Here is a 25,966-nt window from a genome sequence, read left to right as displayed (position 1 = left end):
TACACAGGCTTGGCATGAGCTTATGAATAGACAGGATATGTCCCTGCTGTATTCCCCGCGTGTGCCGTTAGACTGCTGCGCTTGGTACGCACTCTGGCGGGGTAGAAAGTTAGTACAAACCATGAGTGAGTTGGGTGTTAGCACTGTAGGGGACTTATTTGAGGAGGGCACTTTGAAAAAGTGGGACTCTCTGGGGGGGACAGGGTAGGCGCGCTGGCCTCACTGCACCGGTATCAGTATCACAGGGTGAGGCACGCGATGGCGGAGCTCTTAAGAGATGATATGAGAGAGCCCCCGGAGATACAAGCTCTCTCCGTAGTGATATTGAATGACCAGCTGAGGCGTCTGGTTTCCTGTTTCTATGCACAGATTCAGAGGTAACGTGTTCACGAGTTATCAAACACACATCTGGAGTGGCAGAGAGAGCTGGGGGTGCAGCTGTCAGATGAACAGTGGCACTACTGTTGTGCTAAGACACGCATGATCTCCTTGAACGGTAGACATCGATTTATACACTTTAAGTACTCGAATAGAGTATACTATACCCCCCTTCGGCTTCATAGATATGGGTTCAGAGAGAATGCGAACTGCCCTAGATGTGGGGAGGAGCGGGCTGGTTTTCTGCACAAGTCATGGGCCTGTGAGGGAGTGAGGCGCTTTTGGGGGGCGGTGATTAGCGAATTGAAATTTATAGTTGGAGAACCAATTTACTGTGAGCCGATCATGGCAGTCCTAGGATGGGACAGACATCTAGCGAAAACATTTCGGAAATTAACAACGATTGGGCTTTTGTTGGCTAAGAGACAGGTGGCTATGCGATGGGATCGCGGACCAATAGTTCCGACTGTGGAGGAATGGCACAGAGACATGGTGTACTGAAACAGACAACTACAGTGAACTGCTCCCCCCAACTCATCGACCAGCGAAGTACTGGGATATTTACAAGCAATATCTTATTGGCAAGGAAACTGGCGAGCCAGAAGTGGGGGAATCTGCATAATATGCTGAGAATAGACAGTGAATAGGGAAATGATGAGGGCTCTTATTGACACCGCACAGGAATTTGGTGCCTTATGACTGGAGGGAGGAGGCCACAGTTACTGGTCCACCACGTTTATATGTTTACGGATATGCATTATGTGTGTCTGCAATTGTAAGGTCATTTGTGAACTATATAACAATAAACAAAGTGTTAAAAAAAAAAAAAATACATTCAACAAAGAAACCTCCGCTCAAGATTGGCACCCGCCTTAAAACACCGCCATAAAAGAAAAAAACAATAGGTAGTATATCCTTCTCTGTTCAAGCAGCCAAACTATGGAATTCATTACTCCCAAATATAAGGTCCACGGATAACTATCTTGTCTTCAGTAGACTACTCGAGTTGGCAATGGACTGCATATGCCTGTGTTGATAAATATTTATAATCTGTGTATATTCTAGATATGTATAAAGTTCTTTAAGAAATATGTATTGTTACTATTTCATAATAATAAATAAATTATACAGACTCTTCAAGCCTATTTAACCCCTTCGCTGCCAGGCCTTTTCTCCCTCAGGTGGCAGGCCTTTTTTTTTTTTTTTAAGCTATTTGGGGCAGTTCGACCTAGGCTGTCATAACATTTTGTACACATAAGCTACCCATGCCAAATGTGCGTCCTTTTTTCCCCCAACATCTTAGGGATTCTAGAGGTACCCAGAGTTTGTGGGTTCCCCTGGTGGTGACCAAAAAATTTGACAAAATACAGCAAAACTTTTTTATTTTTTATTTTAACAAATTGGGAAAAAAGGCTGCAGAAGAAAGCTTGTGTTTTTCCCCTGAAAATGGCATTAACCAAGGGTTTGCAGTGCTAGAATCACCATCTTCCCAGCTTTCAGGAACTGGCAGGCTTGAATCAGAAACCCAATTTTTAACACATTTTTGGCAGTTTACTGGGACATAACCCATTGTTACTATTTTGTGTGCCTTTAGCCTCCTTCCAGTTAGTGACAGAAATGGGTGTGAAGCCAATGCTGGATCCCGAACAGCTAAACATTTCTTAATAGTAGACAGCATTCTGAATTCAGCAAGGGGTCATTTGTGTAGATCCTGCAAGGTTTTCCTACAGATAACAAATGCTGAAATAAATAAATATTGAAATTGAGGTGAAGAAACTGCCATTTTTCTCCACACTTCACTCAGTAACATTTTCCTGCGATGTCAGATTTTCTAAAGCAATACACTGTTAGGTCTGCTGGACTCTTCTTGTTGCGGGGATATATAGGGCTTGTTGGTTCATCAAGAACACTAGGTACCCAGAGCCAATAAATAAGTTACACCTTGCAGTGGGTTTTTATTGTATACTGGGTATACAGCAATTTCTTCTGTAGAAAAAATAGGTACCAAAAATAGGTATCAAGGAAACCTTTGTATTTACAAAATAGGCACAAGAATAAAGTCTTGAGAAGCAGTGGTTATTTGCACATCTCTGAATTCCGATGTGAATTACAGGGCATTTCTCAAACATATGTCTTTTTTTACACTGTCTTAGATTTGGAAGGAAAAAATGTAGAGAAACACAGTGGGCAATAACTTTTGTTTTTCTATTCTGTGTTCCCTCAAGTCTCCAGATAAACTTGTGTGGTTGGGCCTAATGCCTGCAACAGGAAACGCAACATGGACACATCACATTTTTACATTGAAATCTGACGTGTTTTTTGGAAAGTGTCTAGCTGTGATTTTTGGCCTATAGCTCAGCCGGCACCTAGGGAAACCTACCAAACTTGTGCATTTAAACTTAGACGCCTAGAGGAATCCAGGATGGGGTGACTTGTGAGGTTCTCACCAGGTTCTATTACCCAGAATCCTTTGCAAACCTCAGAATTTTGCACACAAAAAAACACTTTTTACCTCACATTTCGGTGATGGAAAGTACTAGAATTTGAGGGCAGCCACAAACCTCCTTCTACTCAGCTTTCCCCCAAGTTTCCCGATACAAATTACACCTCACTTCTGTGTGTATGCCTAGTGCCTGCGACAGGAGTTGCCCCAAAACACAACGTGGACACATAAAAATTATCTATTACAAAACTACCTGTTTTTGCAATGGGTGGTGGTGGGGGGGGGGGGGGGGGAGGGGGGCACCTGCGTTTTTGGTTCCAGGCGCGGCGGTCATCTAGGGAAACATAACAAACCAAGACTTTTTTTTTTTTTTTTTTAAACTAGACACCAGGTGGTGTACAGGGAAGTGTGGATTGTGTGGATTCCTCAACATTTTCTTACCCAGACTCCTCTGGTTTCCCTAGATGAAGGCCGAACCTGGGCCAAAAAAACGCAACACCACCCAAATGCTTATTGCAGTCTAAAATGCACACAGTTTTGCGCACTTCAGCAACTTGACGACAAACAGCCACAGGTGAAGTGCTCATCATGGATGGTAGTTAGCATTTAGACATCCCTCCTGTCTGCCAATTTCAGAGCTAGCAAATCTTCATTCCGCAAGGCACTGCACTGTCCCTTCTCAAGTGTTTTTTTTTTAACCAGACAAGCTCCCTCTAATAGCCTTTCCAGTTAGAGCGGATTGTGCCAAAAGTGACAGTGTCCACTCTGAACAAATCCTTGAACAACTACATTCCTGTGTAGAAGTTATCTATGTAAAATGGTGACCTTTTTTAAACAGTCTACCACCAAGTTCCCACACAATTTCCTCACTAACTCCAAAAGTGGGCAGACAACCAGGGGGGGGTCAATACTGGAATCCCTACCAATGTAGACCCAGAAATTATAAACATATCCTGTACTACTTTCAGACAGCATATACAATTGAATTCCATACTGTGCCCTCTTGCTAGGACTGTACTGCCTAAAAACCAAACGACCCTTGAACAGGACCAAAGACTCGTCCACACTTATTTCTTTGCCTGGAATGTAGACCTTTGAAAACCGATCTATAAAGTGATCAAGGATAGGCCTAATCTTAAAAAAGACAGTTATAATCAGGGTGATTTTGTGGAAAGGCTAAAGCATTGGCAACAAAATGCAGCACCCGAAGAAGAAGCAAATACCGATTACGAGACATGGTTACAGGACGTAGAGCTGTTGCCATCAAGGGACTAGTAGACCAGTAAGAAGCCAGTGATGGCTTCCTTATCAACCCCATCAAAAAAGTCAAACCCAAGAACTTTTTCAACTCTTCCAGATTTGTGGGAGTCAACTGGATAGCTTTAGACTGTGGCCTAAGTCTGGCAGATTTGTCCCTCAAACACTGCTCCACATACAAATGAGTCTGCTGAACAATCTGTTCCAAAAATACATTGTCCATAAACCACCTAAAGAAATATACATGCACAATGTTTTCAGTATTCACTCTACACCCTGGGAGATGAGTAACGGCAGGCAACTGTGGCTGCTCCATGTTTGGGGCAACCCAGAGTTCAGGTCTTCCAATGGGAAACCTTTCAGCCCCAGGCTGCTGCACTATTGGCACATCAGTGTCCTCCTCTGAAACAGGCCCTTCATCTGAACTGAGAGTGGCTTTCTCATCAGAAGATTCCTCCCAGACAGTAAATTCACTGCCAGAATCTCTCTCTTCCTCCTCTGCCTCAGATGCAGAGTCCGTCTCATAATCATGGTCAGAGGACTACACAAAAAGCATGCCAACAACCTGCTGAGTGGTCACTCTGCGGCTAGCCATGATCCTTTCTAAGAAGTGTAACTTGACAAATGTGCCAACAACCACCAGCACAAAGTGTGGATATATCACAGAGTTATGTACTCAAAAACTGTACCACTCTCTTGCCTGAAAAGCTAGACTCACCAGCAACTACTCTGCACAGACACAACAATCACCAATGATATCTCACTAAAAAGAAAAATAGAAAAGAAAATTAGACATAAGACAAAAAATATATCATCATGCACAAATCCAAGGACAATTTCACACACAATCCTGCATTTAGTACACCACTTACAAGAATGTCATTCGTGCATGGCAGCAATACTCCTTTGAGGTCAATTATTTTTATTTACCTAAAACATGCAACTTTGCAAACTGCAGGTCAACCACTGCCAAAACTGCAAGGAGTCGCAGCAAAGGAAGCAAATGTTTGAAGTAGAAAAAAGAGGAGAAATAAACTGTTCTAATCAGAAATGCAAAAACTTTGTCAGTTGACAAACACCTACCACCAAACATTTAGACATTTTCCCTGGTGTATAGTTGTCACTGGCCTAAAAAAACTAGGCCGATAAATGACAATCAGTACTGTGCTGAATCCCTTGCCCAAAAATAAATCAATCCTTGATGCTAAGTGGTTTCTGCCCCCCCTTGGGGGCAGGTGTGCCTAAAAAAAAACAATAGGCTGATCTGCCCCCAAGTGGGACAGAAATGTCCAACAGTTGTGTGCCCCCTTTAGGGGGGCAACCCTTCCCTAAGAGCCGCCCCCACACAAAAAAAAACTAAAATAATCCCTGGTGGGGGCAGATGGGCTTATAAAAAAAAAAAAAAGGCCGATCTGCTCCCAAGGGGGGCAGAGCTGCCCAACAGTGCTTTGCCTGCTTTGGGGGGGTGACCCTTGCCCAAGGGGATGCGCCCCCCCCCCCCCACACACACACACACACACACACACACAAAACAAACACCCAAAAATGATCCCTGCCGTTCAAGTGGCTTCTGCCCCCTGGGGGGCAGATCGGCCTAAAAATAAGAGTCCGATCTTCCCCCCAAAAAACTGCTGCAGGAGAAACGTAACCTTTTTTCTCCTTCCTCGCGTTCGAAGCAAATAGCTTCCAGTGAGATGGCAGCCTCTAATGATTTCAGCTCGTGATTGCACATTGACGTCATTAGATGGGGGGTGGGGTGGGAGGTGAATTACTTCCCCCTTCTATCCCTGCCCATGGGAGGGGGGTGGGAGTCCCTCGGGGGGAGCGCTTTCCCAGAGGGCCGGGTGCAGGAAGTAACGGTTAGGTCCCAGGCACCCAAGATGTTAACAAATGTATATTTAACTTTGGTTAAATATAAGTGCATGTGTGTATATATGTGTGTGTGTGTGTGTGTGTATATGTGTATATATATATATATATGTTTATTATTCTATGCTTAACATGATCATAGGTCATTGCATAGCTCCTAGATAAGTTGTTATATTAGATACTTATGAATCCCTGCTTTCGTTTTTTATATCACAATGAGCAAATGTTATCTTAACTATTTAACAGCAAGCATTTCACTCTGGAAAAATTGAAGAAACATAAATGAATGTTAGAAAAGTACAATTATTAATTAACATCAAATATTGCAAATCTTGACTGTTTTTACAATACAACTTTACTTCTCAGATGATACCCTTTATTATATTCCTTGCACATATACTCCCTTACTTTGTATTTACATACCTATTTATTTATTACTCTAGTCCTACTGTACTAGAGAATAAAGAAATAAATACAATTCAGAAAAATAATTAAATGAAAAATAAATAAATAAAATTTACTCTTAAGCTTTACTCTTTCCATCACCCTATCTGTCTATCCTCCATCCCTACTCTGACTCATCCCAAGCCCATTCTACTACTGTGATCTCCAAAATAATCCTAAACTCTTCCCACTTCTACCGCATCTAGATCACCACAAACCTCAGTTTACTGCTATGATTGCGCAAACAACCTTACTAAATTCACCCTCATTTATCTCACCTTTTACTAATGCAGAACCCCTTCTGCTGCTATGATCTCCCTAACCCCTTCCTTCAGACTCCTCCCTTCTTCATCTCTCCTTTCCTCATCCCAAGCCTCACCGTAATTACTATAAACTCCCCAATTAACACTTCTGGGTTCTTCCCTCCTCTATCACCCGTTACTCTAGTCAATCCAACTAACAAACTCAAGTATCCTCTGCTCAAATTAAGTCATACTAATATTAATACTATACTCATATTTCCCTATACTAATCCACCACTAATTCCTCTTGGATATCAGAGTAGAATGCTACTCGCCGAACAGAGCTTCAACACCTCATCAGGGGTAGTATGCGCTATAAATACAATTACAATTGTCTTCCCTACCTTGTGCTCAAAACAGTTTTTGTGCCTCATCTGGATTAGAGGTTCACCTTCACTGACTTCCCACCGACAGGGGCCTAAAGCTCACTAGACCGCCAATGATAATTGTTTTTTAACACTATATATAGGGTCGTGGTCAACCGGGCCTAACTGGGTCATGCCTGCACCCTCATCTCAAGACAGTTTTGCTGACCCTCCTCCACCCCCTGGGGGACAGATTTGAGGTAACTACTAACTGCTCCCTGAAATGGGAATGGGAAAAAGGGTAAGATGGAGTGGAAGGGGGGGAGGGCATGGGGGGTGCCGGCTTGTCTTTTTTTATTGTGCTTTCCCAAACCATTGTACCCTAGATTCTCCTTAGGCAGAATCTGGGTTACTGTCTCCTGAAAAACTATGCCCAAATTAGTCCTCATTTTCTATTATTTGCAGTAGTGTAGCTAGAGGTCTGCTGCTCCTCTGGGAAAGCTTCCCATCCTGGGCATTTGTGAAACCTAAGAACCCTAGAGGAATCCAGTGGATTGCAGTTTACCGGTATCCAAGCACATTATAGAACCCAGAATGCTTGGTGATCATACAAACTATGCTTAAAAGCACCTTTTTCAGTCTCCCTTACCAAAAGGTCACTATTCAGGCACAAAGTTGGCTGGAAGCCATAAACCATAAACCCAGAAATCATAATAACCCTGTAAATTTGCTTTTTTTTTCCAATAAATTATTTTTATTAATTACTTCAACTCATAAAACTGGTTACCAATAAAGATGTTCACAGTACCAATGTCATCTCTTGGCTAGTGTTAGCGATCTTAATAGGAAAATACATCACTTATGAGACCTTCAGCATACATTCCTCCGATAACTGAGCTACTTGCCTCTTGCATCACTGAGATATTCAGCCCACAATAGGTTTGCCACCCCTCCCAAATCGTACTGAGTTTCTTGGGGCAGTCTCTGCTTTTGTAAATTTGCTTTTTTATTAACATGCATCAGTCCATGTCACCTTTCTCACTCGCAAGAACCAGTTGGCTCCGCATTCCCCATTGTCTGGCTATGTTTTGCTTTGCAGCCACCAATCCCAGGATCTTCCCTAGTTTGGAGTACTTTAGAATCCCATCTTATCCCCATATAGTTATTATATATTATTCGCCAGAATCTTCATTTGGGCCACCCAACACTTGTCATATGTGTTCTCATTCTTCCTCCCAGTAGTGCTGTATCTCTGAAGAGGGACCATAGTATATAAAAGAACGAGCCCCGAGGGTTCAACTCATAAGGCAGCTGTCGTTATCAGCCCTTCCATCTTTAGCTGCGTTGTCCTGGAATAATATTACCTATGATATATATGCTGCTGTGTTTGTCGAAAGCCCATATTGAGGCTCCCAGTGCCTCTTCCCACACCTCCTTCAGGTTGCCCATGGTTACCTTCCGTCTCTTTTGGTGTCCCCATTACATCAGGTGAGTAGTTCATTACTTTTTTTTGTACATCAGAGACCTCTTTCTTGTGCCAGTGATCACCAGATATCCTATCTTGCAATGGGGATGATTTGACAAAAAGGGTTCCTTTCTTCATATCAGATGAAAGTGTCTCTCGTCTAAATATACTTACAATAGTCCCCTTCCTGCAACTTGTATTCTTGCTGAAGAGAACTGAAGGTAATCATTTCTTAACTTGGCCATTTGTCACTCAGCTTGCTTTTGATCTTTGTGCCTTACCCCTTCAATCTTTTTTTTAACACATGTTGACAACACTAGGATATCCGGCAACACAGTGTCCCAACATTTCAGTTGTATTTTTAAATCACATAAAGTAAACAACCAACAGTAGTCCGACATTTCACTCTCCTCACCAACCCTCCCATTCCCTCCTCTCAGAGGCCTTATACCTTACACACTCACAACTAGACGTGAGGCAGATTAAAGACTGGTTAAACAACTAATGGTCACCTGTGATGGGAAACGGGGATAATCTAGTGAGTGTAGTAGCCAGGGGAATCGAATGGTGTAATGCATAAAATATGGCAAAGGGGAGACCATGTACAGCGTTACATCCAGGCACACCCACCCCGTCTCTGGAATACCCCATTGATAAACTGGTGCCAGATACTTGTGTACACTTTAACCCCAGTACTGCTGATTGCAGAGTTGTAGAGAAATGTTCTACATCAACCATGGCAGTAATACTAATTGTTCCAGGTGGCCTTAGCAGCCTTGCTATTCACATGTAATGCAACTATCGAAGCAGTAGTATGTGAAGATACCTGTGAACAAAGACACCCTCGCGATGCAGGTAGGGAGAGTGTTTTACCCGAACTCCGGGGAGCTCCAGCTTATGGCAGACTTGTCATCTGTTGTAACGTATCTGAGAGAAGACATGTAAAGCAAGTATTTTGAATACCACTAGTCAAAAAGTTAATGGAAGGAGCTAAGCGGTCTCAGCCCCTGAACGATCATTACCGCCCCCACAGTGGAATCTCTATCTTGTCCTATCAGGGTTAATGAAAACATCTCACATTAGAGATGGTATTCTTAGTAGCGAGACCATCTTTAAGACTGGTGAACGAACTACAGGTACTCGGAGTAAAAGAGCAACACATAGCCGTGTATAAAAATATGGGGATTGTAACAATACACCCTAAATTCTGCCCCGAGGCAATGTCACTTTTTCACTTTAATCAGTGCAAAACTCTACGTGCCTTCTTCCAAAATGCCCTGCAATGAAGCTGAGAGTTTCTTACACACCCTGCACGTCAGACATCAGTTAAGTATTGCATGTAGGATACATTTAACGTTATGGAGACCACAGTCCTTCGTGGAGCACTCAAACGGGCCTATGGGTACTTAAGTAACTAAAATACTGTTGCCAGTTGAATAGTACAGACCTTTGAATTGTGTTGTTCATCAATCAACAAAACGCTAGTACCCTGGCCAAGGACACATTCAGCTTGAAAAAATGGTTATTCTAGGCTTTGATCAATATTTCCGTGCTAGAAATCTATAGGGCAGAAACATGGTCCTCAACACATGTTTATGAAACAATTGTGTAGATTTAAAGTCACACATGGAGGTTACATGGGCCAAACAGTACTGAGAAATGGATTTTCATCCAATCCTACTTCTAACCCTTCACCTCCAAACAGCAGTCTTTGCAAAGCATGTCAATCAGGAAGCGATTTCATGCTTAAAAAGAAAACAGTTAAGTACTTGTAATAACGGTTTTGCAATTACTTATAATAAAGGTTTTGCAGCTTGAAGCTTTTAGGTTCACATGTGATCCTTCCGCCTCCTGATTGAAGGTTTGTGCAATCTTATTGTTGACATCATTCTAGGGCTCAACCTAGGTCAGTCCCCACTCACAATTGAAAAAGCTTTGGAAACAAACTCCTCCAGAACCAACCATTAGAAAGCGGAATTGTACAAAGCCTGTGAATGTAGAAGAGCTTTAAAACTGCAAAAACTTTATTGCAGTTAAGTGACTGGTTTCTTACACTGCATGTATAATGTGTAGCTAATTGAACAAAACTGCAGTTTTCTTAGTGCTGGCATTGCACTTTAATCAGTTATTTAAATGTTGGTAAAATATATGTTTTTTTCTGATCTGCCTTTTGTTTTCCTCACTTGAGGGGTTGGGAAGGATGGGAGGAGGGGAGAATGCTTTTGTTGTACATTGACTGCCAAAAGATGTACTATTTGAAAAAAAAAAAAAAAAAAAAACTTTTGTAACCCCCCCCCCCCCCTTTTTTGTTTTTTTTAGTGTGTGGAGAAGGACAGTGATTTTTCTGTTGAACCGAATAATCTTGTTCTTAAACCGGGGATTGAGCAAGCTGTTGAAGTTTCGTTTACTCCACAACATTTGAATACAATATCAAAAAGGTAAATCATTTCTCTTTATTGATTAAAAGGCCCTTGTGAATAATTTGTGCTTGGTGGCTACTTTTAGACATTGAATGTTGCACTGAATGTTGGTAGCATGGGGTTACTAAACCATTTAATACTAGTGAGTGTCAGAAACATTACGTGTATGCTAACCTGTTGTGTCCATCGGCTCTATCTTATTGCCTAAAGGGTTTTAAGTTGTAGCAGTGTCAAAATATTTCTTTCAAACAGTAATATTACTTAGGCAGAACTTTAAAGGCTGCCAGCTATAACACAAATTAAATGAAGAGACATGCATGGATTTCCTTTGTGTTCTCTGCCTTTTTGTACTGGATATTTTGCTTTTCCACTCTACATTTTTCTATTATTTATACATGCATATTGAAGGGAGTTGTGTTACTTGATTCTTTGATTCCTGTAAATCTACTTTTAGGTACTTTATATTCAGAAACCTTGGTTGACCAAGTTGGTAGTGGAGTTTTTAAAAAGTAGTCTAGAGTCCTCCAGTTTCTGAGGCCCCCCTGCATCAGTACCTCAAGCAGTCTAGGCATTAGTTTTTGATTTTTTTTGGCCATGTAGTTGTGATTTTATAATAGGAAACAGATTACTAAAAGACCAAGACTGCAAATAACCTGAAATAGCTTAATTCCTCCTGTATTGACCTGGGAACAATGAGAGCTCTGCTACATTGTCCTCTAGGAATCCTCAGTCACAGCCTTTAGGAAGGGAGAAATTTGTTGGTGGCACCAGAGAAAGTGCCAAGTAACATGTTGGTTTTTCACTGTGTACAGAGTATAGAGCAATTCATATGGTAAAATATAGAGTGTGAACATGCCCCGTGCAAACTCAACACTACTCCTGCCGAATAACTGTTACTCCTTAATACTGTGAGAAACATCACTTTGACACTACCACTGTTACTTGGCATAGGATCGTAATATTCCTTAAGATGTGACTCGACACACCAACTTAGTGCACAGGAGATTACAATGCTGTCCTGTCTCTACTTAAGACACTCCTGCATGCAAATCCATTGTTTATTGTGGATACATCAGCAGCCACCCAACCACAACCCCTCCTCCCCGTGGGCCTCCATTAATGATGGTGAGACCCTGAAACTCCACCTGTTGCCCGCAATATTGGCAAAGGAGAAGTCTGTCAGCCCAAGCTACAAATTGACAGTGGACGGTCCGTGTGCACGCCAAACACCCGCACTAAGCAGTCCATCACTGAGGACTCCTCCTCTGATGAACCCACAGACACAGTAGCTATGAAAGCACTTCCTATGGCCTTGCAGGGAAGCTTAACATCCATCAAAACCAAAATGGACACTGTGTAATTGGATGGGTTCCATCTCACCCAAATAAGAGAAACAAGATGGGTGTCTTATGGAGCGGAACAGTGACTCTCCACAATAAAAGAAACTGTGTTGACACATGGCGACCAACTGCTAGGCATTGACAAAGTCCTCAAACTCATTGCGGCAAAAACTGTAGTGCTGGAGGTGAGATGTTGCTGAAACAATCTTCGCATATTGGGAGTGCCAGAATCTACAAATGCAATCAGAATGGAGGACCACAATAAGCAGCTCCATACCACCTTTTTGTGGCACAGACTCCTTCTCTGAGCTACTCATAGTTGAGCATGCTGGTCGTGCGCTACTGGCCCGTCCACCACCTCGGGCTCTGGCAAGGCCAGTACTTGCCAGGCTACTTAATTTTAGAGATCCTCACACCATCCTGCCCCTGACAAGAGAAAAATAAACTCTGCAATTTGATGGAAACGAGGTGACCATATGCCCTGATTTCACCATCGAAGGTCAGGAAGCCAGGAGAAAATTCATACCTAGTGAACAGAAATTGGGACAAGCCACCGTCCCTTAGTCAATGCTTTTTCTCTTCCAGGGGATCCTCAATAGTCATAAACATTGAATATTCCCGCCCTTGTGCGGGGACCACGGAGCATATATAAAATACACACATATAAAGTATGAAACATGCACGAAAAATATATATATAGCATTTTTAGCAGACAAATGTTCATACTAAACTCATATATACATGTGTAAAACAGCAATGCAGGCTATAATCATAAACAGGCTAAAATGCTTTATTTCTATGGATTTTTTTTTTTTTTTTTTTAATCTTTACAAAACTACAATAAGAGAAAAAATATCTACCAAAGCCCCAAAACTGGGCCTAGGGAAATAAGCAGTAGTAATCATCAGAGAAAAAGAGAAAAAACTACATTGAAAAACAATGGAGCATTCTTAGCCAATAGGCTGCAAGCAGGTTAACACAGGAGAACCATAAAAACCTTGGCACCGTGCCTTTAAGACCCTGAGCACCTCCAGTATCCCACCATGCCTCAGGAGTGAAGGAGAGGTGACAGTTGGTTCACAGTTAGGTCAGTTCTTTTTTCCGGCTTCTTCTGAGAGGATCCTGGAGCATTGAGCTCTCCGTTTTTCTGAGTTTTTCTCAGAAAAATACTTTAGAACAGCGTTTTTTTCCTACTTTACTCGACATCTAACATCATTGTCTGAGTTTGAAAGTTTTTTCCTGACAGAAAAATGCCTTCACTTTTTGTGAAATGCCCTTCCTGTGGGAAGAAGGCCCAGTCAGATCCACACACTCTTTGTATTGTGTGCTTGCCTCAGAGTCACTGCCCTGACACTTGCAAACACTGCAAGAACATGTCAAAGAAGACTCTGAAGGACAGAGAAAAGATCAGGCTTCATGGGCTTCACGAGAGGCAGAAAACATCATCCTCTTCGCTTCCCAGGCAGCCAACAAGCCACTCTCAGGAGAGAATGGCTAGGTCGACGTCAGCAGGTAGGAAAGTACCTGTTTGTTCACCGTCGACGTCGTCGCTGCCACCTTCTCACCGCCATAGATCGCCGTCGAAGGCGACGCGCCCGACGTCGAAGGATACGGCGTCGAGAGAACATGGCCATCGCAGGGGCATATCTCCGTCGACGGCAGCCCGCCGATCGACATCGAGACATCATCGGCACGTCCATTCGCCGGCGAAGGCCTCGCACCCCTCGACGTCAAGAGAGACGGTGTCGAAATCGCCACAGCGGCGAGAGCGAGGACATCCGCCGTCAGCCGCCCACCGCTCCACGTCGAGGCACACGACGGCGAGCAGGTCCCGGTCCAGAGATCGCCGTTCGACGTCAAGACACTCAACGTCGAGGCAGGAACAACCGGCGGCGCTCCCTTTGACGTCATTACGGCTGACAACGTCGACACAGGTTTTACCTGTCTTGCAGGGAGCAGAACATCGGCTTCCGCCAGCAGATAAGGGTACTCCATCTCCAGTGGTCTCCATAAGGAGTGGTTCATCTCGTTCGACAGCGCGGGCAGGACGGGCTCGTTCGGCTTCTCGCCAACCGACCACCAGGCCTGGGCGCTCTGTTACAGCGTCTCGCAGCAGGTCACGTTCCCAGCGACGATCTAGGTCACGATCAAGACACAGAAGATAGCCCTCTTGGTCATGGTCATCCGTCAGACGATACTCCCCCACCTTAACAGATTCTCCACCAGCTAGAGTTTCACCGGTGGATGACATCACTACTTTTAATGAGGTGCTTTTCAGGGGAGCACAGAAGTTAAACATAGAGGTTCCAGAACCATCAACCTCCTCATCAGTCATTTTTGAGACTCTACAGCATAGAGCAGTCTTGAAAAGCTACTGCCGCTAGTGCCTGGTCTTTTGCAGCCAACCATGGACACTTTTTTGGCGCCAGCCGCCCTCAAATCTGCTCCTGCTAGGATTTTGAAAAAATATAAAGCGCCTGAACAAGATCCTTTATTCCTAAGAACGGATCCACCGCCGGACTCAGTCATATTGGCCGCAGCCCAAAAAACTCACTCAGTGGCGTCATCCTCCACGGTTCCACCGGACAAAGAGAGCAGACATCTAGACTCTCTGGGGAGAAAAATGTGCGGCACGGCGGCATCTATGATGAAGGTCTCCAGCGCGTCTGCACTCCTAGGCAGATATGACCGTTCTCTGTGGGACTCTCTCAATAGGTTCACAGAAAAATTACCGAGAGTAGACAGACAGGACTTCCAAGAGATCCTTCAAGAGGGATGTCTGGTATCCAACCAAGTCATCAGCGCAGCGGCAGATGGGGCAGACTTAGCTGCACATGGGTACGCACATGGGATCTGTGCAAGAAGGTCTTCCTGGTTGAGATTGACTGGATTAAAACAGGAAGCACAACAGCGCATTCTAAATCTTCCATTCAACGGGAACTCGCTGTTTGGTACCCATACGGACGAAGAAATGGCGCACATGAAATCTGAAGTGGACACCATGAGGGCAGTAGGCCTGAAAAGGAAGAAGGACTTCAGGCGGAGGTATAGGCCTTATGACAGGCGCCCTTTCCAGCAGAGGGTTCAAACCCCTCACTGGTCCCAGAGGCCACAGCAAAGGCAGGGACGCCCTCTTTTTCAGGGTCGTAAGGCCACAAGGGAACGAGGGTCAAGTAGACCACAACAGTCCACACCCAAAGCGCCGGCCAAGCAATGAGAACTCGCTTCCCTTAACACTGTGCACCACTCCGGTGGGGGGAAGTATCACAGATTTTCTTCACGAGTGGCACTCTATCACAAAAAACAAATGGGTGCTCAACATTGTCGAAAATGGCTACTCTCTTCTTTTCCGGCAACCCCCACCGCACTTGCCACCAGCCAAATGCAATCCGTCTCACGTCAGCCTATTGCGCAAAGAGGCTCTCGCCCTTTTACGAAAGAAGGCAATAGAAAAAGTTCCACTTGCGCACAGAGGAAAGGGGGTTTACTCCTGTTAATTTCTGGTGGCGAAAAAAGGCAGAGAGGGCGTTTTCAGACCGATTCTGGACTTACGGCTTCTAAACAAGTACATAAGAAAACAAAAGTTCAGGATGCTGGCTCTTCACCAGATTTTCCCTCAGCTACATCAGGGAGACTGAATGTGCTCCATCGACCTGCAGGATGCGTATTTTCACATCCCGATAGTTCCCAAGCATCGGAAATTCCTGCGCTTCCAGATAGCCTCACAGCACTATCAGTTCAAAGTGCTACCATTCGGCCTGAAATCTGCCCCTGCGTCTTCTCGAAATGCGTGGCAGTGGTAGCGGCACATCTTCGAAAACAAAAAATCTTCATTTACCCATACCTAGACGACTGGCTACTGAAAGCCTCCTCTCCGGAGCAGGCGAGAACCCATCGGGACATTGTGCTCAAGGTTTTTGAGTCTCTAGGTCTTCAAGTCAACTACCAAAAGTCCACCTTGATTCCAACGCAGAACCTCCACTACCTGGGAGCAATATTAAACACAGAGCTCCAAAGAGTGTATCTTTCGGAGGAACGACAATTCTCAATAAAGAAAAAGTGTCAAGACCTGTTAAGATCCGACGCACCTATGGCCCGTCAGGTGACATCTCTGCTGGGCTCCATGGCATCATGCATTTTCATTGTCCCGAATGCCAGGCTACATATGAGGCCCCTCCAAGAGGCGTTGGAAAACAACTGGAACCAAAGGACAGGTCGCTGGGAGGACAGAGTGCGGTTACCGATAGCCCGACGTCAGTCATTGCAATGGTGGATGCACAAACCTCACCTATCAGTAGGGGCTCAGTTTCACCAGGTAATTCCATCCGACACTCTGGTAACGGATGCGTCTCTTCAAGGATGGGGGGCTCATCTAGGTCCCCTTCAAGCTCAGGGCCTGTGGTCTGACAACGAAAGGAAGTACCACATCAATCTGCTGGAGCTCAGAGCGGTCCATCTGGCTCTCAAGTCTTTTGCTCCATCGATTCAGGGGAAATCTCTCCTAATACAAACGGACAATACAACCACAATGTATTAGTTGAACAGACAAGGGGGAACGAGATCCCTACCCCCTATCTCGGGAGTCCCAAACAATCTGGCATTGGCTCCTGGCCAGAGGAATGTCGCTGACAGTGGTTCACCTATCAGGTCAACAAAACGTGGAAGCAGATTTTCTGAGCAGACACCTAGAGGACACCCACGATTGGGTCCTACACGGCGAAGTCGTCGAAGACATATTCGCTCAATGGGGTCGACCTCAATTGGATCTCTTCGCAGACGAGGTAAACAAGAAATGCCCAGACTTCGCATCCAGGTTCTACCGTCCGGGATCTCAAGGGAATGCCCTGTTGATCGACTGGTCAGGGATATTTCTCTACGCTTTTCCACTGATTACCCTCATACCGGCAGTGATCAACAAACTTTACAGATCCAGCACCAAAATGATTCTCATAACTCCACAATGGCCCAGTCAATTCTGGAACACAGATCTCCTCAACCTATCGGAACAACCTCACAGGAGGCTGCTGTGCAGACCGGATCTTCTGAGCAGGATGGAGGGCAGGGTCCTGCACCCCAACCTACCCTCTCTGAGCTTGACAGCATGGCTCCTGAATTCCTGCAGTATGGGCACCTAGGGCTCTCGCAGGAGTGCATTAACATCTTGAGAGTCCAGACGACCTTCCACGCGGCGTTCTTACGCATTTAAGTGGAAGAGGTTCTACATATGGTGCTGTCAGCAAGGTCAGAATCCAATACGGGCTCAGGAGGACGTCATACTGTCTTACTTACTCCATCTGGCAAAGTCCGGTCTGCAGGTATCATCTATTAAGGTACATTTGTCTGCCATTACAGCCTATCGTAACTCACCTTCTCGGGAATCCTTCTTTACGAAACCAGTAGTCAAGGATTTCTTGGAAGGTTTGAAAAAAGTTTTTCCGCCCATTCGGAAACCCTCCCATCCATGGGAACTGAATATAGTGCTGTCAAAACTTATGGGCCCTCCTTTCGAACCTATACACAAAGCCTCTTTGCAACACCTTATGTGGAAGACGGCTTTTTTGGTAGCCATTACTTCCACAAGGAGGGTCAGTGAAATTCAGGCTTTGTCCTCCAAAGAACCGGTCACAGTCTTTCATGACAATAGAGTAGTTCTGCGAACTCACCCATCATTCCTGCCGAAGGTGGTGTCAGAATTCCACATCAATCAGACTATTTCTCTACCAACTTTCTTCCCCAATCCGGAGACTCCGGCAGAGAAAGCGTTGCACTCCCTAGATCTGAAAAAAGTGCTCAAATTTTATTTGGATAAAACAAAATTGATTAGACATTCCAACCACTTGTTTATAAATTATGGTCATTTGAGAACAGGAGAGGCAGCATCTAAACGAACCATATCAAGATAGTTTCTTGTATTGTTAATGCATACCAGTTGGCTAACAAACAACTACTTGCTAGACCTAAAGCGCATTCCACAAGAGGAAAAGCGGCTACTGCTGCCCTCCTTAATAATGTTCCAATATCTGAAATTTGTAAGGCTGCTACATGGGAAGTCTGTACATACATTTACTAGACATTACTGTTTGGACTCCGATGCAAGAGCAGACACCCAAGTTGGGCAAGCCTCGCTAAGAAATTTGTTTGCATGATACATATCTATTCCTGCACTTCTATTGGACAGTCCGCAGAGTCAAGGGATGGGCTTGCCAATCTATTCAATGTTTATGACTATTGATGAGGATCCCCTGGAAGAGAAGGATAAGTTACTTACCTGTAAATCCTAGTTCTCTTCCAGGGGTATCCTCATCAAAGTCATAAACAACCCACCTTCCTCCCCGGACGCACGTCTCCTAGAAGTGCAGGACAGACTATCTTTCGAATCGGCTACACAGATTGTCATCGTAAAAAAAGTACTGACCTAACTGTGAACCAACTGTCACCTCTCCTTCACCTCTGAGGCATGGTGGGATACTGGAGGTGCTCAGGGTCTCAAAGGCACGGTGCCAACGTTTTTATGGTATTCCTGTGTTAACCTGCATGCAGCCTATTGGCTAAGAATGCTCCATTGTTTTTCAATGTAGTTTTTTCTCTTTTTCTCTGATGATTACTACTGCTTATTTCCCTAGGCTCAGTTTTGGGGCTTTGGTAGATATTATTTCTCTTATTGTAGTTTTGTAAAGATAAAAAAAAACAAAAAAAAATCCATAGAAATAAAGCATTTTAGCCCGTTTATGATTATAGCCTGCATTGCTGTTTTACACATGTATATATGAGTTTAGTATGAAAATGTGTCTACTAAAAATGCTATATATATATTTTTCGTGCATATTTCATACTTTATATGTGTGTATTTTATATATGCTCCGGGGTCCCCCCACAAGGGCGGGAATATTCAATGTTTATGACTTTGATGAGGATACCCCTGGAAGAGAACTAGGATTTACAGGTAAGTAACTTATCCATCCAGCCTCGCTCTGCCTTTCCTTCTAGGGCAACAATCATTTTTCCCCGAGCCCCAAGCTGTCACTGAATTGGCACAGTTGATAGTGACTTTGCATACAATGCTCTGTTTCTTATCTTGCCGCCTAAGGATTCATTAACACAGTTGAAAATGAATCTTATGCTGCGCCTTCTTTTTACCTCCTAACTCTCCAGTCTTACTCTTTTTCCCGTAATTCTTCACTCCTTCCCTCTGCACTGTGTACTGGTGGAATTGTTCCTCCCCTCCCCTTTCCTTTATTTATTTTTTGCACAGACTACGACTCCCGCACTGTTGCTGTTGAACCTCAGGCTCTAAACTTACCATACCCTGTTGCATCAGGGACTACCAGATAACCTGTTGCACGTATAAGTGTCCGACTTCATATCCACCTTCTGTTACATTCTGATGTATAGAGACACACTGTTGTGATTTTTCCAGGATAGACCTTGCAAACCCAATAAGCCTTGGAAAAGTCACCTGTTGTGATGAAACACGTGTTGGCTGTGATTGTGGAACAACACTCATCTTATTACGATGTCCATATCTGCGAATAAAAGGAACCTACTACAAACTCGCTCATCTAGAGGACGTGTTGATTACAAACTACTTTTGAGTGCGGTTTTATATTGGAAAAATATTTGCATGGTGTTTCTTTCAAACACTAGATTATGCTTTTGGGTAGTTGAGCTTAGCTCGCTGCTTAGCACCATGTTCTACCCTACTTTGGACAACCACCAAGATGAACTATCATTGAATATACTCTCATAACGTTTAGGAGGTGCACCACTTTAAACCACCGCTGCCCATACCTTACTTCGTTTATTGCCACCAAAGCACTGATATGATTTCTTTCACACCTGCAGTTTTTCGTAAGTTTGAAGAGGAGGGATGGGTGCTCCTGACTGGATAGGGCCGCCAATGTGAGCAGAGGGGAGAAATGGAATTGTTTGAAATGTTAAGTTGTACTCACCGATGCTTCATGCGGATACTAAATTGTTCGCACGCTTTCTCTTCCTGGTTCTCAACACACTGATCAAGCTCTTAGTAATGCACCTTAACATGGCCAATAGAACTGATGCTCAGATTACTGCTCCACACACAACATATAAATGTCTCACATGGACTGCCAGAGGTCTTGGTAACACGCAAAAGTGGAGACGCATATTTGGACCGACATGACATCCACATAGCCCTACTACAAGACAGCCACTTGATGGTCTTCCGGTGCGTAATTTGCCGGGATAAAGGTTTCTAAATGGTTTTGTTTCCTAACCCGAGGTCTAGCACATGTGACAGGTTGACTGTCTTTAAATGTACTCTTAGATGTTCCATTTTGCGAGGATTTAGGACAGGAAGTAGATTGTTTTTTTTTCAAGAAAGACCGATTCAGTGCCTCTGGTGGGCATTGTCTAGTAGGCATTCAAAGTCACAATTTGTGGGATCTGCATTGCTGAGAGTGTGGGAGAGGGGAAGGAAATGTTACGCTCACTGATTGACCAACTGAGTTAGGTGGACAGCGAATTAAAAAGACTTGAGGCTCTACTGGGTAGTTAATCCAAACAAATTAGAATGACTGAGTTTCAGGAGACTGCAGAGCGGGAATGCCTCTACTGAAGTAAATATGCCAAGACTCGAACAAGCAGGGAAGGCAAACGCCCAGAGCACACCATAGCTACTATGACCCAGAAATCACCTTCCACCAATTACATCCCAGAGGTGCGGAGTGACGGGCTAATTTAAAGGGTTACGCCGGAGATCCTACATACATTCCCTTTATTTTATGGTTCCTTCTATACATCCCTTCGGTCGGAGCCCATAGGAGTGGAATCCTATCTGGATGACGTAGCTCTGGGTTGGCTGAATGATGCTCAGCTGAACTTCCTTGCAGAGCATATCACAGATGATGAGATTAGACATGCGTTAATGCATTTGCAAGCTGGCAAGGGCCCTATGGCCCACTGGCAGATTTTCACAAGGCATATATTGGGCTATTACTACCTGTACTAACATCTGTGTATCAGGAGTCAAGGACAAGTGGCCTACTCCCCCATCTATGTGTGAGGCTATAGATATGCTTAAGTCGAGCAAATCACCTGATAAATGTGAATCTTATAGGCTACTATCTCTAATCATTTGCGATGTTAAAATTTAGCTACAATACTTCCTCACCAACTCGCCCTTCTCATGCCATTCTTAGTTAGGCCTGACCAATTAGGTTTTATACTGACGGTCCATGTCCCATAATTTACGGACATTATTTGCTCTGCTGAGGGACATTGATCCAGACCTAGCTGTGGTGGTGGGCTTGCTGGATGTCCCAAAGCTTAATTCCCTTGAGTGGGATTTCTTAATGACTGTCCTTTGCCGGAATGGACTCCCTGATTCATTTGTGGCCTGGAATGCCCTTCTATAGTCACAGCCGGTACCATAAGTTAGGATCAATGTCTCTATCTCCCTCCCTGCATATTACCAGGTGTACAAGGCAAGGGTGTCCGCTCTTGCTGCTACTATTTGCTCTGGCATTAGAGCCCCTGGCCATCAGGATTATGCACTCTGCGGCCTCTCCAAGCATATTGTAGTCTCCCTATAAGCAGATGACATTACCCTCTATTTGAGAGGCCGTAGGCCAGCCTTAATCGCGTCCTCCACAAGTTTGTCCTTTTTGGAGGGCTATCCAGTGTTCAGATCAACTGAGAAAAGTCCCACGTCTTCCCACTCAAACCAGCTACACAACCTTTTACCCCAGGCTTACCCTTGCAGTGGTGTCATTGCGTACGTAAATATCTGCCCCTGTCATTAGTGGGTCGCATTGCACTAATATAATAAAAAATTATTGTACTACCCACATTTTTGTTTTCCTCCACATACCTCTTCCACTGGGGCGTCACTTCTTCCAGTCACTTAGAAATCAGATGATACAACTAGTGTGGGCAGGCAACCAGCCCATATTCAATGGGGCGCACTCACGCTGCCATTCTCTAAGGGAGGGCTTGAGGTGCCAGATAGGGAACTTTAATATCTATTCGCTAAAGCACACTATGCCATTCATTGTTACAGACTACTCCATTCCTTCCATGTTTGGCAATGGAGCAGGATTATATGTCCCCTGTACCCCCATCCTTGTATTTTAGGGTTCTTTCTTGAATTCATCTATATTAGCAGACTCTGCGGTTTCATGCACCTCCAAAGTATGATATAGGATTTCCTGTAAACTGTGCAAACTACTGTTGTACTCCCCACTTATTCTGCTTCCTTCTCCACTGCTACCTGTCATACTTGAGAATGCCTGCAAACAATTAGTTCAGAGACGTGGATTTGCACATTCGGGTTATCTCTCTCAAGAGGGCTCCTTTTTGTCCAGCACAGAGATTTTCGATGGAGGGTTGCCATCCCCATTGGACATCTTTTTGTATATTTAGCTACGACATAATGTGATAGCTGCCACCCAGGACTTTACTCATGACCCTCCTAGTCTAGAAACCCTCAATGCCTTTCTTGAAAGTGAAAATCCACAACATCTAGTTCCTCTCTTATAACACACAGCGCAACTAGCGAGCCCTTACACATGGGTTCGGGTGCATGCCCAGTTTAAAGTGGCCATGGGGACTACACTTTCAGGTGATCAGTGGCGCTTTTGCTTTGCTTTGTCCAAAGGAGGAGGATTGCCTCTAGCAGCAGACGCCACATGATACACTAAGTTTATCCACAGAGTATTTTATACTCCAGCGAGACTTCACCGCAACTGACTCTGCCCTCGATGACAAATGTGCCGGGTGTAGAATGGCTGAGGGCAGATATTCTTCACCTTGTGTGGACATGTGGCACCATACAGGCCAACTAGGGAGAGGGATCCACAGCGCTATCTGCCATGATAGGCCAAGATCTGACAATCACTTCTCTTGTGGCACTTTTTGGACATATGGGGGAGGTCGAAGCAAGTTTCAGAAAATACATGGGGCTGGACCTCGTCCTTGCAAAGCGTAGAATCGCCTGTAGATCGGGACAGGGGAGAGCACTGAAATTCAAGGAATGGCTAGCTGACCTAATATAGTGTATGTAAGGAAATGCCTCCTTGGCACGGTTACCCCCTGACTTTTTGCCTTTGCTGATGCCAAGTTATGATTTGAAAGTGTGCTGAGGCCTGCTAACCAGGCCCCAGCACCAGTGTTCTTTCCCTAAACTGTACCTTTGTCTCCACAATTGGCACAACCCTGGCACCCAGGTAAGTCCCTTTTAACTAGTAACCCTGGTACCAAGGGCCCTGATGCCAGGGAAGGTCTCTAAGGGCTGCAGCATGTCTTATGCCACCCTAGGGACCCCTCACTCAGCACATACACACTGCTTGCCAGCTTGTGTGTGCTGGTGGGGAGAAAATTACTAAGTCGACATGGCACTCCCCTCAGAGTGCCATGCCAACCTCACACTGCCTATGGCATAGATAAGTCACTCCTCTAGCAGGCCTTAGAGCCCGAAGGCAGGGTGCACTATACCACAGGTGAGGGCATAGGTGCATGAGCACTATGCCCCTACAGTGTCTAAGCAAAACCTTAGACATTGTAAGTACAGGGTAGCCATAAGAGTATATGGTCTGGGAGTCTGTCAAACACGAACTCCACAGCACCATATTGGCTACACTGAAAACTGTGAAGTTTGGTATCAAACTTCTCAGCACAATAAATGCACACGGATGCCAGTGTGCACTTTATTGTAAAAATACACCCATAGGGCATCTTAGAAATGCCCCCTGAAAACATACCCTACTCCAGTGTGGACTGACTAGTTTTTGCCAGCCTGCCACACACCAGACATGTTGCTGGCCACATGGGGAGCATGCCTTTGTCACTCTTTGGCCAGGAACAAAGCCTATTCTGGGTGGAGGTGCTTCTCACCTCCCCCTGCAGGAACTGTAACACCTGGCGGTGAGTCTCAAAGGCTCACCCCTTTTGTTATAGCACCACAGGGCATCCCAGCTGGTGGAGATGCCCGCCCCTCCGGCCACTGCCCCCACTTTTGGCGGCAAGGCTGGAGGAGATAATGAGAAAAAAAAGGAGGAGTCACTCCCCAGTCAGGACAGCCCCTAAGGTGTCCTGAGGTGAGGTGACTCTTACTTTTGGAAATCCTCCATCTTGCAGATGGAGGATTCCCCCAATAGGATTAGGGATGTGCCCCCCTCCCCACAGGGAGGAGGCACAAAGAGGGTGTAGCCACCCTAAGGGCTAGTAGCCATTGGCTACTGCCCTCCCAGACCTAAACACACCCCTAAATTGAGTATTTAGGGGCTCCCAGGACCGAGGAAGATAGTTTCCCGTAACCTAAAGAAGAAGGATTGCTGACCTGAAGCCCTGCAGTGAAGACGGAGACAACAACTGATTTGGCCCCAGCCCCACCAGCCTGTCTCCCTACTTCAAAGAAAACTGCAACAGTGACGCATCCAACAGGGTCCAGCGACCTCTGAAGCCTCAGAGGACTACCCTGCATCTAAAGGACCAAGAAGCTCCCGAGAACAGCGGCCCTGTTCAAGAAACTGCAACTTTTGGAAACAAAGAAGCAACTTGTTTTTCTTCGCCGGAAGCGTGAGACTTTCCACTCTGCACCCGACGCCCCCGGCTCAACCTGCGGAAAACTAACTCTACAGGGAGGACTCCCCGGTGACTGCGAGCCCGTGAGTAGCCATAGTTGACCCCCCTGAGCCCCCACAGCGACACCTGCAGAGGTAAACCAGAGGCTCCCCCTGACCGCTACGGCCTGCTTCGTGGGAACCCGACGCCTGGAAACCACACTGCACCCGCAGCCCCCAGGACCTGAAGGAACCGAACTCCAGTACAGGAGCGACCCTCTGCCTAGCCCAGGTGGTGGCTACCCTGAGGAGCCCCCCCTGTGCCTTCCTGCATCGTTGAAGAGACCCCTGGGTCTCCCCATTGATTCCTATTGAAAACCCGACGCCTGTTTGCACTCTGTACCCGGCCGCCCCTGTGCCGCTGAGGGTGTATTTTCTGTGCCTGCTTGCACCACCCCCCCAGTACCCCCCCCCGCCCGGTGCCCCTACAAAATCTCCCTGGTCTGCCCTCCGAAGTCGCGGGCACTTACCTGCTGACAGACTGGAACCAGGGCACCCCTATTTCCATTGAAGCCTATGTGTTTTGGGCACCACTTTGGCCTCTGCACCTGACCGGCCCTGAGCTGCTGGTGTGGTAACTTTGGGGTTGCCTTGAACCCGCAACAGTGGGCTAAGTTGGACCCAACTTTGAACCCTGTAAGTGTTTTACTTACCTGTGAACTTAACATTTACTTACCTACCCTAGGAACTGTTGATTTTTGCACTGTGTCCACTTCTAAAATAGCTTATTGCCATTTTTGTCAGAACTGTACATGCTATTGTGATAATTCAAAGTTCCTAGAATACCTGAGTGAAATACCTTTCATTTAAAGTATTGTTTGTAAATCTTGAACCTGTGGTTCCTACAATAAACTAAGAAAATATATTTTTCTATATAAAAACCTATTGGCCTAGAATTGTCTTTGAGTGTGTGTTCCTCATTTATTACCTGTGTGTGTACAACAAATGCTTAACACTACCCTCTGATAAACCAACTGCTCGACCACACTACCACAAAATAGAGCATTAGAATTCTCTCTTTGCCACTATCTTACCTCTAAGGGGAACCCTTGGACTCTGTGCATACTATTTCTTACTTTGAAATAGTACATACAGAGCCAACTTCCTACAGTGTAGTTGTATTTATATGCTGAACTGTTAACGCCTC

At 45.0% G+C, this 25,966-nt stretch overlaps 1 protein-coding gene across 2 annotated transcripts in view; it reads left to right on the top strand.

The window, feature by feature from the left end:
- The window catches only part of CEP192 (centrosomal protein 192), a 1,702,116-nt gene that overhangs the window by 846,584 nt on the left and 829,566 nt on the right, over window positions 1–25,966 (top strand). For both annotated transcript variants that reach the window (XM_069219927.1, XM_069219928.1), the window contains one exon: window positions 10,783–10,901. In XM_069219927.1, coding sequence (XP_069076028.1) covers window positions 10,783–10,901 — 119 coding nt within the window. The remainder of the gene's footprint in view (window positions 1–10,782; window positions 10,902–25,966) is intronic.

Source organism: Pleurodeles waltl, chromosome 2_2 (assembly GCF_031143425.1).
Source record: "Pleurodeles waltl isolate 20211129_DDA chromosome 2_2, aPleWal1.hap1.20221129, whole genome shotgun sequence".
In the NCBI taxonomy this organism is placed as follows: Eukaryota; Metazoa; Chordata; class Amphibia; order Caudata; family Salamandridae; genus Pleurodeles; species Pleurodeles waltl.
The sequence above is the reverse complement of the archived record's forward strand: the minus strand, read 5'-3'. Positions and strand labels throughout refer to the sequence as shown.